At 42.0% G+C, this 17,728-nt stretch overlaps 1 protein-coding gene across 1 annotated transcript; it reads left to right on the forward strand.

Annotated features, from left to right (window-relative positions):
• The first annotated feature begins 12,763 nt into the window (after window positions 1–12,763).
• On the forward strand, window positions 12,764–13,718 carry LOC103232429 (histone H2B type W-T-like). Its single transcript, XM_007992439.2, has 2 exons — window positions 12,764–13,254; window positions 13,682–13,718. Exons 1-2 carry the CDS (start codon window positions 12,764–12,766, stop codon window positions 13,716–13,718), a joined length of 528 nt encoding a protein of 175 aa, XP_007990630.2.
• The last annotated feature ends 4,010 nt before the right edge of the window (window positions 13,719–17,728 follow it).

Below are 17,728 nucleotides of genomic sequence, written 5' to 3' on the forward strand. Positions count from 1 at the left end.
CTCTGCTTCAATCTATATCTGTGGTGCAGTTTGTTCCATGGGAAATAATTGATTTCATTTGAAGATTTTGCAGGTAATCACTTCGTTACATGGTCATTTCTGTCAGTTCAATTCCCAGTTCTCCCTTTATAAGGGTTAGTCAGATCAACATTATTTTTGTAGCAAAGTCCCTTAATATTTTCACTCTTATTCTCCCTAGAGAATTTGGTGGAATAGTCCACATATCCGTTATGTTTGATTTGGCAACATATAAAATGAAATTCTTGATATAAACATCTTATCTATTTAATCCTGTTTTTTGAACACGTCTCATACACAGAATTCTTTTCAATACACAAATTAGGATGCAAAGAGAGTACAGGAAATAACCAAGCAGAATTTTCAGGAAGCATCTCACTATTCTAGGTCCTTGAGCACTGAAATTACTGTTCTGATTGCTTCAGATTTATCCAATTCTATTCCTTTCTTGCCAATAAACTCCTGTTTTTTAAAAACATAAACTTTTATCAGTTGCAGTTGTGCATCTTTGGATGATGGGAGCATTCAAAGAACATGCCAGACTCCAGTCTCCACTCATTTCACCACAGAAGAACCTGCAGCCCATGAGCCACAGCCGTTGGCACAAGCATGGAAGATGACTGGGACTGAAACAGTATGTGTGTTCCTTGGTGTTGCCCTATTACAGGGAAGACGGACAGAGAATGATTTTTGCTTGCTCTGTGACTTTTTGTTCACTTGCTTTCCAATGTGGTGATTTGGAGATATAAATCTGTAGCTGGTAGTGGGGTATGTCTCTTGCTCCTTGCAATAACTAAGAAAAAGGTGATGAGGCACTAAGAGAACTAAGATGATCCCTCCTTTCTCATCCTGGGATGTCAATGGTAATATTAATGTGAATTTTAATACAATAAAATTTATACTACATTGTCTTCTTGACCCCATGGGTGTGTGTTTGTTTTTCTATATTTATGTTGCTGAGGTTCAAAACAGCTGTGACTTTCCAATTACATTTTAAAAAGTATTATTTATATCTAGCATTCACTTCTGTGGAAAGACAACCTATTCTGGGATTTCAAACCTTGGAAATGTATGATGAGTTGCTTTAATGCCGCATGTTTGTCTATTGTATTGTTGTTATTAGTACTTTCAAATAAGTCATAAATTCCCCTTTGGAGTAGGAGGCCGACACCTGATTAAGATGTCAATTCAAGCAAATTATAAAACAAACCCTGGATAATCTACAAAAACAAAATCCTCTTGTAGCCTGTAATAACGTGATAATACCCTTGCAGGAGAGACCAACCACAGAGGATTTCACCTGTGGCAGAGCTGCATGTGCTCAAGATAAAGAATGTGGGCAAGGCAGGATACTCCAGAAAGCTTCCCTGAATCGTGCAGGTGGAAAAAGGGGGCCGATGGCCGGTCAAGGATGCCATGGAGAAGTCTATTTTTCATTATAAGTCCAATGCTGATTAACTGTGCTGGCCCATTATACCTCCAGAGCTCTCTTTCAAAAAATAAACTAAGGATTTAGCGCCACTGATCCACCTTATCAGGATTAGTACTTACTTTGGAATTTTAGGAAAATCTTGTAAAAGTGTTTCAAAAAGAATAAACAAGTTTGTTTCCAAAAGTGACTGTGAAAATCTATCACAAAATTAACTGTAATAAATGTCCCTGTGTGGTGCTTTGAGATGGTCTTACACATCCCTAACAATATTTTGGAAGTTAAAGTCTCTTTTCAGAGCTGTGTGTCTTTGCAGGGAAAAAAAAAACGGTGGAGTTGTTTGAAAAACACTGCATTCTCCTCAGTCACTTTATTTCTGTCAGGCTCATTGGTGCTGCATGAACTTGCCGGAAGTTTTCCATAGGACATGAACATGTTCCAACAGAGAATGTTAATTCTTGCATACTGTTCTTAAGCTCTTAGTATCGTGAATAGTCATTTACGTAAACATTGAATGATTAGCACTTTCTTGTTGTGTTTTGCATTTGTAAATCCAGGAAGTACATGGGAGCATCTGTGAAATAATGTTAAAAATGCACCATAATCCAGCAGTGGAATGCTGACTGGGAGAGTAAGGGTGACTGACACAGACAAATTATAGGCAAGGGAGAGGAGAAATGGGCTTTGCTGTTGAAGACTGGAACGGGAAATGAATACATCTGATTATTCATCTCTGTGGCTGAAGGTGGGTAAAGGGCAATAAGTGCGCATCGGTGATTTAATGGTGTGTTTTGCTGAAAGAAAGAACTAAAGGAATTGGCATGCATCATGCAAACAACCAATTATAAGCATCATACCAAGGAAAATAGTAGTAGTAGATCAAAGATACCCTCATTAAATTTTGTCAATATGACCCGTATCAAGGAATTCCCATTGAAATACATGACTGAGGATTCAAACATATTATAGAAATACCGAGATAAAAAAATTTTTTAAATACAATATAACTTTTCCAAATGTCCCAGTAGCTAAAGATACTATTGCAACTCATTCGGTTTCATCTGTGTCTACTCTTTTCCCAGTTATAATCTTTTGTTAAGAAAGAAAAATAACACTTCATGACCTTCAACTGTACATCACTGAGAAGATGGGAGTGTGTGATGAGAGGAGCTGAAGTCCCACTCTACACTGAATCACTGGAGGGATGCAGCCACTGAGCCACAGTCATTGCTTCCACGTTTGCTAAGGGATCCAGACAAAAAAAGCGTCTGTCTGGGTGTTTGTCCTTGAAGACTGAGGAGGAAATTTGTGTTTACATTCTTGTTGGGAACTTCTTTTTCTGATCATTTGGTCACAGTCTTGGTGGTTGAAAGATATGAATTTATAGGTACGAGTAGAAATGTCTCCTGCCTATTCCATCAATAAGAGAAGAAAGGGAGTCAAATGGAAATTGAGAGATAAAAATGATTCTCTCTTTTGCCATTCCCAGTTTTGTCCCCAAGCTACTTGAATGTTCAGGCAATAAAATGTTTTTTTCACCTCCCAGCATATGGGCCTGACAAACAAAACCCACCACATTTAGGTGGCAGGATAAGACTCCCACCCCAGTGTAGTGGCCGGTACTATGGGGTTGATCCTCATTCTTGACCCATCACAGCCTTTCTCCTCTTTGATTGTGGCCCTGACTCTTGGATAAGCAGAGAACAAATGCATGGTGGGGAGGACGAAGCTTGAAAGAGTGGCATTTATTCTTTCACCTTATTATGAAGCACCACCGTCAAACATCTGGGGTCACAGGCCAAATGGGCCGGCACCTGAATAGGGCATTAGTGAAGCACAGAAGCCGCTTGACTCCTCTTCACTCGCGTCATCAATCCAGTCCGTGCCATGCAGCATCTCTCTGATGTGTGTGACAGGCCGGTCCTACACCTCATGGGCCTGCTACTGCTTCCATGATTCTTCCGAAATCCTGAAATATGTCCATCATTAACTAACTGTGCTCCCAAAATCTCCACAGAGGCACTGGTGAACAACACATGCTTTGGGGGACTGACGTTAGGCAAGGACTATCTGGTGGCCTGGATGCTTGTTGAGGTACTTTGTCATGCACTAGAGGGAACTTTGTGTTAAGGAGGAATAAGGTACATAATTACTGTGCTTGCTATAATCCTTGGACTGGTAGAGTGAATTCTGTCCTTTCCAGGAACTTAGTATCCCTTCACAAATACAAGAAGGACCTTCCTTACCCAGAGGTCCACAGCTACTGGGTTAGATCTGACACCAGCACACAGGTTGATCTCCCAAATGTCACTCCAGTGCCTGGTCCACCCGTCATGGTATTAGCCTTTGAGTTTGTCAGCCTGTCAGAGTTTAGTAGAAGTAATGATTCTTGAGGTTAATGTACCTCACAGAAAATACCTCAAACTGTAAGGAAATGCATCATTGATTTGCTTCACCTTACTCAGTCTCCATTTGAGCCTGAATTCAAATGAAATTGCATAAACAAGTGTTCCACCTAACCAAACTTCAACGGAGTGGGATGTCTGACAGAAAGGGTTCCCTCTTGTTTTTACACTCACTGAATTGTTATTTGCAAATGTCTTGTTTTCTTTTTATATGCTTTCATTACTCTTGAGTCAATATGCAGGACTAGGATTGCAAGGTCACATGGTAATTGTCCGTTTAATTTCCAAGGAGCTGACAAGTAGTTTCGGAGGGGCTGTTGCATTCTCTATGAGCACTATCAATGCATGAGAATTCCAGTTGTTGCACATCTCTGCCAACACTTGATATGCTCAGTCTTTTTGTATTTCTGTTAATGTTATTTTTAATGGACAAATCTTAACTGTATGCAATTATGGGGTACAATGTGATATTTTGAAATATGTATTCAATGTGGAAATTTTGCATACAGCTAATTGACATGTCCATCCCCTCGTTTACCTATCATTTTTATGCTGAGAGATATGAAATTACTTTCTTGGTTGTCCTGATTTACACAATCCATTATTACTGACTGTAGCCATCCTGCTGTGCAATAGATCTCAAAACGTACTCATCCTGTGTGTCTAGAAAGTGGGCCCCTTTGACCGGCAACTCCCCATTTTCTTCCTCCAACCCCTCCCCACCCATGTCCCAGCCCCTGGGGAGCCGTCATTCTACTCTCCACTTCTATGAGTTCAGCTTTTTAAGATTCTACCTATAAGTAAGACATTTGGTATTTGTCTTTCTGTGCCTGGCTTATTTCATAACAGCAGAACGTCCCCCGGCTTCGTCCACAGTGTTACAAATGACATACGTTACTTTTGTCAAGGTTGAGGAGCATTCTGTCGTACCTACATACCATGTTTCCGTTACCCATGTACCCAATGATGAACTCTTAGTTAGATTCCGCATCTTCACCGTGGTGTATAATGCTGCCATGAACATGGGAGTGCAGATGTCTTTTCATGGTACTGATTTTATTCCCTTTGACTATAGACCCAGAGCGGGTATGTAGGATTTCCGGACCATATGGTATTTCTATCATTCTGTTTTTTGAGGAATTTCCACACTGTTTTCTGTAACAGCTCTGCTACTTCACATTTCCACCAAGCGTGTACAAGAGTGCCCTTTTCTGCATTCTCGACAACACTATTATGATGTTCATCTTTTCTGGTAAAAGCTATTCAAACAGGTGTGTGAGGTAACATCTCACTGTGGGTTAAATTTGCATTGCTAGGCCAGGCACAGTGGCTCATGCCTGTAATCCCAGCACTTGGGAGGCCAGTTCGGGTGTATCATGAGGTCAGAAGTTCAAGAGCATTCTGGCCAATATGGTGAAACCCCGTCTCTACTGAAAATACAAAGATTAGCCAGACGTGGTGGCAGGCGCCTATAATCCCAGCTACTCAGGAGGCCGAGGCAGGAGAATCGCTGTAAGCTGGGAGGCAGAGGTTGCAGTGAGCCGAGATCGTGCCACTGCACTCCAGCCTGGGCAACAGAGAGAGAGGCTCAGTCTCAAAAAAAAAAAAAAAAAGAAAAAAAAAAGAAAAAAAAAAGAAAAAAAAGAACTTGCATTGCCCTAGTGATTAACGATGCTGAGCATTTTTAATGTACCCACTGGCCGTTTGTGCTGCTTCTTTTCAGTAATGTCTATTGAGGTCGTTTGCTGATTTAAAAATTGAATTATTTGTTTTCTTGCTATTGTGTTGTCCACATTCCTTCTATGTTTTGAATATTAACCTCTTATCAGATGTACATTTGGTAGTATTTTCTCGCATTCTGTGGGCTTGTTGCCTATGAAAGGGGTCCCCTGAAAGGTGGTATCTTTCCCTGTTTGGTGTTGTGAAGCCAGTATGATAAACTGCAAGTGAGTGTCAGGCAGTGCAGGCTTTATTCCATGGCCATGGACTTCACAAGCAGGAGGTTGGCTCACAAATCAACTTCTCAGCTCGGGAGAGGGAGAATATCACAAATACAGGGGATTTTTAACGAAGGGATTGGGCATTAGAAGCAAGGGGAGGAATATTTATTTCTTTTCTGTGAATAGGTGCAGGACTTCTCGAAAACAGAATGCCACCTACCTTATTGCCCATTCAAGGTTTCTTTCAGTCATTGTCACAGTGATTGTCAACTGTTGTGGCGCTGGTGGGTGTGTCAGTTCGTATGGGAATTAGATTATAATGAAGTTCCAGTTTCTTTAAAGATCAATTGAGCTGCCATGTTGCATCCCATCAGTCTCGGCCGGTTTAGTCACGATGGGGAAATTCTGATGTCAGGTATCCTGCTTCCTAAAGACAAGCAGAGTTAAGGCAGGGTAGAAATTTAACTAGGTCCTGTAGGCATTAAATTGGGTAACACGTTGTCTCCTCACTCTATTATTTATTCTTTTTCTGTAAAAACGTCTTTAATTTGACACCATCGCATTTGTCTACTTTTTACTTTTGTTGCCTGGGCTTTCAGGGTCATATCCAAAAAATCATTGCCCAGGCCTATGTCATGGAGCTTTGTCAAAATATGAAACTTGAATGGCTATATCACAAAATTAAAGAAATTTTAAATAGCAGAATAGACACAGTTGGACTGAGAATTGGAGAATGAGAAGACAGATGTAAAGTCATTGTGAAAATTTCATAGGGACATAACTCGTGAGAAAGGAGTGAGGAGAACTGATAAACCTTAAGGATCTGACTAAAAGGCACAAAGTATATCTCATAAGTAATACTGGGCAAGTTGGAAAGAATTCTAATCAAAGGGAAAATCGCTGGTAATTTTACAGAATTGAAGGAAGACATGATAAACTACCTTCAGGGAGGACACCTGTTCCCATCCTTCTAAAGCTTAAGAAAAGTGAAAGCAGAAATCACAATAGCTAAGAAAAGAAAAAAAGACAACTGCAAGGCCTATAAAGGAATAACAAATAGTTTGACAGTGAACCTCCTTATATCAATAAATAAAACTCAAAAGCAGAGGAGTTGTGTGTCAACACAGAATGTCATTGCTAGCTAAAGTATTATTTGAGAATGAGGCTGTGGTAAACATGGACGAGCCAGGGTCCCCTTTAAGGATGGATTTGCTGTTTCGGGTTTTGGGAATGCAAGCAGGTGCCAGTCCTGAGCCATTAGTCCTTTCCGGTATTACTGTAGCTACTCTTAGCTGCCTTGTCCATACACACTGCCTGATCCAGGAGAAGTGGAACAGTCTGGTATTTCAGCACAATGGCGAATATCCTGATGGGCCCCTTTATCTTCAGATCTCACCCTGGGAACAGAATAGGATTCCACTGGCCTTGCACTCGAGATGCACTTCTCTCTGTTCCCAGTCCTGCCTGCCTCCTGACCCTTCCTCAGCTATTGACCATGAATAAGTTTCCCATGCACTAAACTTTATTTCAGAGTCCATTTCTTCCAGGACCTAAGTCAGAAATGATGAGATTTGAGAGAAATGGGAAACTCTTAGTGTAGATAACAACAAATTTTTGTTAAGGAAGTTTCTCAAGAATGTAATTTAAAGAGATTTAAAATGATCACAAGAAGATGACTGGAGGTGCCAAGAAGGAAAGGTAATAGAATGGATTAACAAGAGGAATAAAACAATGATTGTATAAAACTGATGAAAGAGAAATACAACAGAAAAAGAAAACCCTTCAGGCTCATATCCTTGATAAACACTGATGCAAACATCCTCAACAAAATACTGGCAAATCGAATCCAGCAGCACATCAAAAAGCGTATCCACCACGATCATGTGAGCTTCATCCCAGGACTCCCGTGATGCAAGGTCAGTTCAACATATGCAAAGCAACAGTTGTGATTCATCACATAAACAGCACTAAAGAGAAAAACCAGCAACATGGCACAAGTATACATACGTAACAAACCTGCACGTTATGCACATGTACCCTAGAACTTAAAGTATAATAATAATAATTTAAAAAAAAATTTAGTGATGATTGAAAAAAAAAAAAAAGAAAAACCACATGTTTATCTCAATAGATGCAGAAAAGACTTTTGATAAAATTCAACTCCCCTTCAAGTTAAAAACTCTCAATAAACTATATGCTGAAGGAACACACCTCAAAATAATAAGAGCTATTTATGACAAACCCAAAGCCAACACCATACTGAATGGGCAAAAGCTGGAAGCACTCCCCTTGGAAACTGGCCCAAGACAAGGACGCCCTCTCTCACCACTCTGATTCAACATAGTCTTGGGAGCTCCGGCCTGGGCAATCAGGCAATAGAAAGGAATGAAGAGCATTCAAATAGGAAGATAAGAAATCAAAATCATGTCCCTGTTTTCAGACAACATGATCCTATATCTAGAAAGCCCCATCGTCTCAGCCTAAATGTTTCTCAAGCTAATAAACAACTTCAGCAAATCCTCAGGATACAAAACCAATGTGCAAAAATCACTAGCACTCTTGTACATCCACAACAATGAAGCCGAGAGACAAATCACGAAGGAACTCCCATTCACATTTGCCACAAAAAGAATAAAATGCCTAGGAAGACAGCTAGCCAGGACAGTGAAAGATCTCTACAAGGAGAACTGCAAACCATGGCTCAAAGAAATCAGAGGTGACACAAACAATGGAAAAACATTCCATGCTCATGCATAGGAAGAATCAGTATCATTAAAATGACCATACTGCCCAAAGCAGTTTACAGATTCAATGCTATTCCCATTAAACTACCATTGACATTCTCCACAGCACTGGAAAAAATATTCTAAAGTTCACCCCAAATCAACAAAAGAGCCCAAATAGCCCAACACAATCTTAAGCAAAAGGAAGGAAGCTGGAGGCATCACGCTACCCGACTTCAAACTATACTCAAGGGTTACAGTACCAGTACAAAAATGGACACGCAGACCAATATAACATAAGAGAGAATGCAGAAATTATTATTATTTTGTGACAAACCCAGAAATAAAGACTGCACACCTACAACTATATGATCTTCGACAAACCTCACAAAAACAAGCAATGTGGAGAGGATTCCCTATGCAAAAAATGGTGCTGGATGTGCTGGCTAGCCATAGGTTGAAGATTGAACCTGGACCCCCTTCCTTACACCATATACAAAAATTAACATGAGATGAATTAAAGACTTAAAAGTAAAACCCAAAACTATAAAAACCCTGGAAGGCAACCTAGGCTACACCATTCAGGACATGGGCACCAGTACCAAGCAAAGACTTCATGACTAAGATGCCAAAAGAAATTCCAACAAAAGCAAAAATTGACAAATGGTATCTAATTAAACTAAAGAGCTTCTGTACTGCAAAAGAAACTCTCAACACAGTAAACACACAACCTACTGAATGGGAGAACATTTTTGCAAACGATTCATCTGACAAAGTGTAATATCCAGCATCTGTAAGGAACTTAACCACATTTACAAGAAACAAACAATCCCATTAAAAAATCAGCAAAGGACATGAACAGACACTTCTCAAAAGAAGACCTACATAGTGCCAACAAGCAAATAAAAAAAAGGTCAACATCACTGATATTAGAGAAATGCAAATCAAAACCAATATGAGATATCGTCTCACATCAGTCAGAATGGCTATTTTGATGAAGTCCAAAAATAACAGATGCTGGCAAGTTTGTGGAGAGAAAGGGATGCTTACGCACTGACTTTGGGGAGTGTGAATTAGTTCAACCTTTGTGGAAGACGGTGTGGCAATTCCCGAAAGACCTGAAGTTTGAAATACCATTTCACTGAGCAATGCCATTACTGGGCATATACACAAAGGAATAGTAATCGTTCTATTATACAAATGCGTGCATGTGTATACTCATTGCAGCACTATTCACAATAGCAAGGACATGAAATCAACCCAAATGCCCATCAGTGATAGGCTGGATAAAGAAACTGTAGTACATATACACTGTGGAATACTATGCCTCCATAAAATAGAACAACATCATGTCCTTTGCAAGGACTTGGATGGAGCTGGAGGCCATTATCCTCAGCAAACTAATGCAAGAACAGTGACACTGTTTGGCTCTGTGTCCCCCACCCAAATCTCACCTTGAATTGTAATTCCCATACTCCCCCCATGTTAAGGGTGGGACCAGATGGAGGTGATTGAATCGTGGGGGTGCTTTCCCCCATGCTGTTCTCATGATAGTGAGTGCGTTCTCACAGGATCTGATGGTTTTAGAAGGGGCTTCCCCCTTCGCTCTGCACTTCTTCTTCCTGCCACCACAAGAAGAAGGACGCGTTTGCATTTCCTTCCACCATAACTGTAAGTTTTATGAGGATCCCAGCCCTGTGAACTGTGAGTCAATTGAAACTCTTTCATTATAAATAACCCAGCCTCGGCTATTTCTTCAGAGCAGCGTGAGAACAGACTAATACAAGCAAAAGACCAAATAGCGCATGTTTCCACTTATAAGTGGGAGCTGAATGATGAGAACACATGGACATATAGAGGGGAACAACACACACTGGGGCCTATCGGAGGGTGGAGAGTGGGAGGAGGGAGAGGATCAGGAAAAATAACTAATGGTTACTAGACTTAATGCCTGGGTGATGAAATAACCACCACAGCAAAGCCCCATGACAAACGTTTACCTGTCAAAAAAACCTGTACATTCTGGACATGTACCACTGAACTTAAAATAAAACAGAAAACAGCCTGATGCAATAAAGATTATGACTATACTAAAAATTAAGGAAACAGGCAGGATGCCGTGGCTGATGCCTGTAATCTCAGCAATTTGGAAGGCCGAGGTAGATGGATCACTTTAGGCCAGGAGTTCAAGGCCAGCGTGGCTAATATGATAAAACTCTGTCTCCAATAAAAGTGCAAAAATTAGCCAGCTGTGGTGGCGCATCCCGGTAGTCTTAGCTACTGGGGAGCCTGAGGCAGGAGAATCTCTTGAATCTGGGAGGCGGGGGTGGCAGTGAGCTGAGATAGCACCAATGCACTCCAGCCTGGGAGACAGAGTGAGACTCTGTCTCAAAAATAAAAATAAAGAATTAAAGAAACAAAATAAGAACTATATATTATACTTTTGTATCACGTGGATGATGGGAGCATCTGTGAGAGCAGCTATGCCACAGCCACCACTGGCTCAGGCAATAAAGGCTTTCCAGCCCTTGAGCTAACACCAGCCATGGCTGAAATTGTGGGAAGGTGACCCAGAAACGAACCAGTGAGAGCCTCCCTGGGATGTTTAACCTTGCAGATTGTGAAGAAAAATGATGTGGCTCTTTCTCTGTTGTTTGTTTGCTTTTTTTTTTTTTTTTTTTTTTGAAGAAAAATAACATGTTGACTTACTGATATGAATAGAGAGACTGTTGTGGACAGGTCTCTCGTGCCTTGTACCAAACTACAAGACAGATTGGCTTGCTAAACGTTTAAGTAGATTTGTAAAATCACCGTTTGTAAAGGGGACTGTTTAGAAATCGTTGACTAGACTTCAGTCAAGGAGTTTACCATATATGATGTTATCTAATAACAAAAATGAGGCTTTTTGTCCTTCTTAATTGTGAGCCGATTTGTTTGGAATAGAACAAGTTGTTTGTTAAATATATGACAGGAAATACACTTGAAAGCCTGACCTTTGAAATGACAGTTCATTGATGACCTTTATTTCTTCATTATTTTTTAAGAATCTTTTTTGTTCCATTCCTGCAACTTAATGTTACTTAAATGCATTTAAGGAACGTCTTTACATATATTATCAGAGACTTTGAAAGCTATCTATCTAACTTGCACATAATTTTCATTTTTGGAATCCCTTTCTCTCCCTCAGGGGTTTCCTAGGAGATTTAAGGTGATATTTTTTAACCCAATATCTCTTGAACTTATTAGCCATTTCCAGCTTCTGAGTTGTGATTTGTGGTGGTTGTTTTGTTTTCCTTTTCTTTATTTTTTTAAAAACCTGGTCAATGTTGAGTGTTGTCATATGTTTTTTTTTTTGTTTGTTTTGTTTTTTTTTTTTTTTTTTTGAGACGGAGTCTCGCTGTGTCACCCAGGCTGGAGTGCAGTGGCGCGATCTCGGCTCACTGCAAGCTCCGCCTCCCGGGTTTACGCCATTCTCCTGCCTCAGCCTCCGAGTAGCTGGAACTACAGGCGCCCGCCACCTCGCCCGGCTAGTTTTTTGTATTTTTAGTAGAGACAGGGTTTCACCATGTTAGCCAGGATGGTCTCGATCTCCTGACCTCGTGATCCACCCGCCTCGGCCTCCCAAAGTGCTGGGATTACAGGCTTGAGCCACCGCGCCCGGCCTGTCATATGTTTTTAATAAAAGTGCCTTTCTGTTTCTATTGTCTGCTTGGAGGTTGTGTTATGGCTATTTCTTGTTCTCCTGATTCACGGAAGATGTTGATCAGAACTGAAGCCAGGAGCCAGACTGCCAGTTCCTTGGATGCCCAGGAGCCCTCGGTGGCCATGTCAGGGAGTTCCTGCTCAAGCCAGGGTGGCTTAGCCCAGGATAACAGTAGATTCTGAGATGGTGAGAATTGTTCCACACGTGGCCACAATCATTCCTGTAGTATAATGGACATGGGGTCAGGAGGTCTGTCTCTCCTCAAGGATCATGAGCTGAAATTGCTAAACTTTGGGAGTTTTCAGTGACACCCTTCAAAGTGCTCACAGTGTGACATGGATTAGCTGAGAAGGGCGGATGCGCTTTTGCCCTGTCGGGCATCTGTCTGTGTAGCTTTCTCCGAGTTAGGCCACAAGGGGCGCTTAGGCCCGCAGACGCCCACTGTGATTGGTTGATGAGACGTGAATCAACGGGACCATCCAGTCACCTTCAACACAGGTAGGTTTCATCCAATCAGACGTGGAACTGGCCCATGATGTGGAGCCATGCTGCATACCCAAGTGTCCCCGCTTCCCCGTTCCACAACCGCCATTGTCTGTTCGTGTCATCTAATGGCCGCTGTCTCCGCCATGGCTGGACCTTCCTCTGAGATGATCTCTGAGGAACAGCTGATCACCCAGGAGCCCAAAGAGGCCAACTCCACGATGGCCCAAAAGCAGAGCAAGCAGAGGAAGCGAGGGCGACGTGGGCCCCGCAGGTCCCACGCCAACTGCGGCAGGGACAGCTTCGCCACCTATTTCCGCCGGGTGCTGAAGCAGGTTCACCAGGGCCTCAGCCTTTCCCGGGAGGCCGTGAGTGTCATGGATTCTTTGGTTCATGACATACTGGACCGCATCGCCACCGAGGCTGGTCGCCTGGCCCGCTCCACCAAGCGCCAGACCATCACCGACTGGGAGATCCGGACCGCTGTGCGCCTGCTGCTGCCGGGGGAGATGGGCAAGCTCGCGGAGTCCAAAGGCACGAAGGCTGTCCTCAGGTACACCAGGAGCAAGTGTGCTCCCTCAGGAGTGCCTGAGCACCACGGAAACGCAAAGGGACTTGGTAGAGCCACTGAACGTGGCCCAAAAGACCAGTGGCTCGCCAAGGAGGGAATCCCACTGGAGGTTGGGGTGGCTGGTGCCCTTTCGACTTGGGAGGCATGTGACGTGTGGCATCCTGCAATTTTTCGAGCATTTTTCCCGCAGTACTAAACATTGCCAACTCTAATATATCTATAGTGCAATTTGCTCCAAGGAAAAATAGTGGGTGTTTCCGTGATCGTGTTTCATTCATTTCCTCAGTTTCCAAAACAGTTATTTTTATTACTTATGTTTCTAGGTTATCTTTATGGTGATATTATTATTGCACTGATCTTTACCTTTTTCTCTCTCATTCTCCTGTGACTCGATGGTGGAATTTTCCAGAACTTCACTATATGCCATACAGCAGCAGAGAAATTGAATACAGTGATGCAAGAAGCAAGGTAACCCTCCTAAACGTTTTCAACACCTCTCCTGTCACGAATCCATGTAAATAAGGAAATGAGGCCCAGTTAAAGTGTACATACAGCTAAATAAAATTTTCAAGAGTCCATTCATTTTCCAGCTTCCTCGATTCTGAAATCACTATTGCAGAATCTTTTTTTGCCCTGAGGATAACCTTTTCATTTCTTTTTAAACAGAAACCTTTGTTACTTCCAGGTTTGTGTCAGTAGGCCTAGGGTGTGTCCACGGAAACGGCTCATGCCCTAGTGTTCAGTGTGCAGCCAATGAGTGACTCGCAGTACAAGAGCAACAGTCACTGTCCCAATGTAGGGGGAGTGACCCAGGCTGAACCCACAATAGCCTTGCACTGATATGCAGCCTGGTTATTGGAGGGACAGGGTTGTGATTCTTTACCTGATGTTTTTGTTTTCAGTGTTTGTAATCATGGTCATTTAAGGATATGAATCCAAAGGCAGGAGTAGGATATGTTTCTTGCCCCTAGCATCAGGTTTTGCAAAGCATGCTCAGCCTTTATGAGAAGTCAGATAATGCTTATTTCCTCAAGAGATCTGCATATTAATATTCATGTTAATGTTAATATAGGTTACCTTTCATTGTGCTTTCTTCTGGGTCCCAAGTCTTTGTACTTTTAGCACTTTTTCCTAGAAGTGTATTGTTGAATTTGAAAGTAGCTGCTGACTTTCCCATTGCTTTTCTTTTCAATTGATTTATAGCTGCCGAGGATTTCAACAAGATAACATACTCTGGGATTGTAACTCACAGGAATTTATTATGTTGTGCCTTGAAGTTCGACATGTGGCCATTTTTGTCAAGTGTTTCTCGTGAATTTTGAAACATCACATAAACAACCCTTCTCTTTTATGTGTAGAAACCAGTAAAGGGTGGCACTCTCAGTCAAACCGTGAAATGAAAGCTGGATAAATGACAGAAATCAAAATTTTCTTGAGCCCATCAGAAGTGGGAAAGAACCACCCCAGAGGGCACAACACATAGCCACATAGATTATTCCATCATTGACAGAGCACCTTTTGGTCAAGAGGGAAATGGGTGCAGGGCAGGATAGTAGCCAGAGATTCCCTGAATAGTGTAGATGGGAAGTGGGGGAAGGTCACCTCCAGAGCTCCACTTGGGATCCATAGAGAAAGCATGTAGAGCCAAGAAGTCCCCTCACTGGGATTTGTTACTTTCTGTTTTTGCAGAATATTAGGAAAATGTTATGACAATAGTTGAAGAGAAATGCTCAATACACAAGGAGATGAAGAAAAATCCCCACGAAATCAGCTGCAACTAAATCCCTATGGACGATGCCGCCAGGGGGTCCTACATACCTGGAGCAACACTTTGAAAACCAAAGACCCTTGGCAGAACCCTGTTCCTTTCCAGAGACAAAGCTGTGTACCTGGTCCAAAACACCACATCTCACTCAGTGACTTATTTATCATTATGCTAATTGTTTTGCTTTAAATCGCCATTGTTTCTGTCAAATGGGACATACAAATAAATCTCTAAAGTTATCATTGCACGTCTACAGAGTAATTTGACATGTCTTTTTCAGAAACTATATCCACTGTGATCTTTTACCCTGGAGTGTGTGTTTTCCATTGGTAAATTCAGAAATGAAAGAGGAGCATTAGTAAAACAGGGTTAACAATGAACTCCGATTGGACTGTGGGAAGTGAAGAGTGAGAGTTCAAGGGGACTGACGCTGGTGAATTATAGGAAGAAAGAGGAAAGGGGTGGATTGATGTGAAGGTCGGCAGAGGAAGCTCACACATGTGATACAGCATTTCAGGGGGTGATTGTGGGGAAGGGGAGCCTAGTGAGCAATCGTGATGTCAAGCTGTGGCTTACTGAAAACACAAAGTAGGGGAAACAGCTTTGCGACTTAAACAACAAATAAGAAGTATCAATGTATGGAAAGTTAGGATGAATAGGACAAACATAATCCAACCAATCTTTTCATCAGCATTCCCTGTACCATGGAGTTCATTTGAAAACATAAGCAAGGACCTAAACACAGTACAGAGAAAACTACATCAAAAAGTTTAAGGAACAATACCTATTCTAGGCTCCCTAGAAATGGAATCCACTTGTTTAGATTTACCTGATTCTGCTCTTCTTCAGGCTAGAATATTTTGTTTTTGGAGACCTTCATGCCTGGCCTCTATGCATCATGGGGATGAGGGAATGTTGTCCGATGGAGCAGCACAAGCTCCACTCTGATCCGTGTCAGACAGTGAGGCACCTGCAGCCAAGGAACCACAGCCCAAAGTGTGATCAGATTTCCCGGTCTGAAGTAGTAAGGGTTAGTTGTCCAGGGATGTTCAATGGGAGTTGAAGGGGAAACCTGTGATTAGATGGGTGTGCTTCTTTGGTTCTTCTATGGGTCGTATGCTTTTAATGCTGTTGATAGAGGTGTCTTCCATTAGTTTTCTAGGGCCTCTGCAAAATTATTCCGGAGACTGGCTGACTTGAACACTATTTATTTTTTATCTCACAGTTCTGGATACCAATTGTCACCTATCTGTAAGGAGACCAATCCTGTTGGGTAGGGTCAACCCTCATAACTTCACTTTAATCACAGGACCTCTGTAGAGACTCTCTCCAAGTAAGGTCACATTCTAAAACTCTGGGGGCCAGGACTTCTATCTGTGAATTTTAGGGAGACACAACTCCATCCATGCTAGTACATCTTCTGCATCCACTCCTTGGCACAAATTAATGTCCTCACATAGAAAATACATTCATTTCATCACAATATCCCCAACGTCTTAACTCACTCCAACATCAATTCTCCATTATCATACCTGATAATCTTCTATATCTGGAATGGGTGAGTCTCCAGGCATGACTCATGCTGAGGCAGGAATTCTCTCCACTACTGCACCTGTGAATCAGACAAGTTATCTGCTTCTCAAAGGCAGTTGTGGGACTGGTTCCAGATAGGGCTTATCATACCAAAAGCAGGAAATCTGAAAAACTACTTGAGTTCATCGGCCCTAGGCACCTTTAAAACATAGTGGGGACAAATTCCGTTAGATTCTAAGGATGGAAAATATTCTACTTGGGCTCAGTGCTCTGTCCTTCAGGCCCAATGGTGTAACAGCTTCACACCCTAAGCCCTGGGCAGCGGGGCATGGGCTCTCCCCCTAGCCCGGGCTCAGCCCATCCCTCTGAAACCGAGGAGGTGAGACAAATGCTTGGAACTCATGAGGTGAGCTCCGTTTAAAATTGTTGGCTTCCCATGGAATTCACATGAGTTCAGGCCATCAGAAAATAAGTTGTCTACTGATCATTCTTGAATACCCATATCTCCCATATCTCAATTCCTAACATCTGCAGAGATGGTTGATTTGATCTGTGGGCCTCATGCGTCACTTCTTTAGCTAATGGTGGAAAAACTGTCTTCCCCAAAACCAGTCACTGGTGCCAGGAAGGTTGAGGACCACTGGTTGAGCTAGCGTGTGTTGGCAAACTGCAATCCCATGAGTCATTTGTTATCTTAGCCTATTTGTGGCAACAGGGGTAATGTTTGAAATTACTTCTTTTCTGAAGAGGGTATGGCATCCTGTCTCTATTGAACTTCAGTACACTATTGAGAATTCTAATTGTCAATGGCCAATAGATTGATCCTCTAAATTAACCTGCTTAATTATATTAAAAGGACTTTATGGATTTCTCATTCTAACCAATTGATAAAAAGGTTAAATGTATAAAAAGACACATCCTGGTGTGACAGCTAACCTTAAAACTTGGCTTGACAAAACTGAAGAGCAAAACATCTGAACAAAACAAAGATAACCTCCTGTGTCTGCTCAAACTGCCCCTTGTGGGCATAATAACAAAGGCCACTCCACCCTGGGCCCTTTGAGTTCAAATTCTGCACTTTTGCCTCAGCGCCGTGGGTTGGATTACTTTTCAGGAAACAAGCCTCTCCTGGTTGGATATTGGTGTGACCTTTGAGGA

The sequence above is a fragment of the Chlorocebus sabaeus genome, chromosome X (assembly GCF_047675955.1).
Source record: "Chlorocebus sabaeus isolate Y175 chromosome X, mChlSab1.0.hap1, whole genome shotgun sequence".
In the NCBI taxonomy this organism is placed as follows: Eukaryota; Metazoa; Chordata; class Mammalia; order Primates; family Cercopithecidae; genus Chlorocebus; species Chlorocebus sabaeus.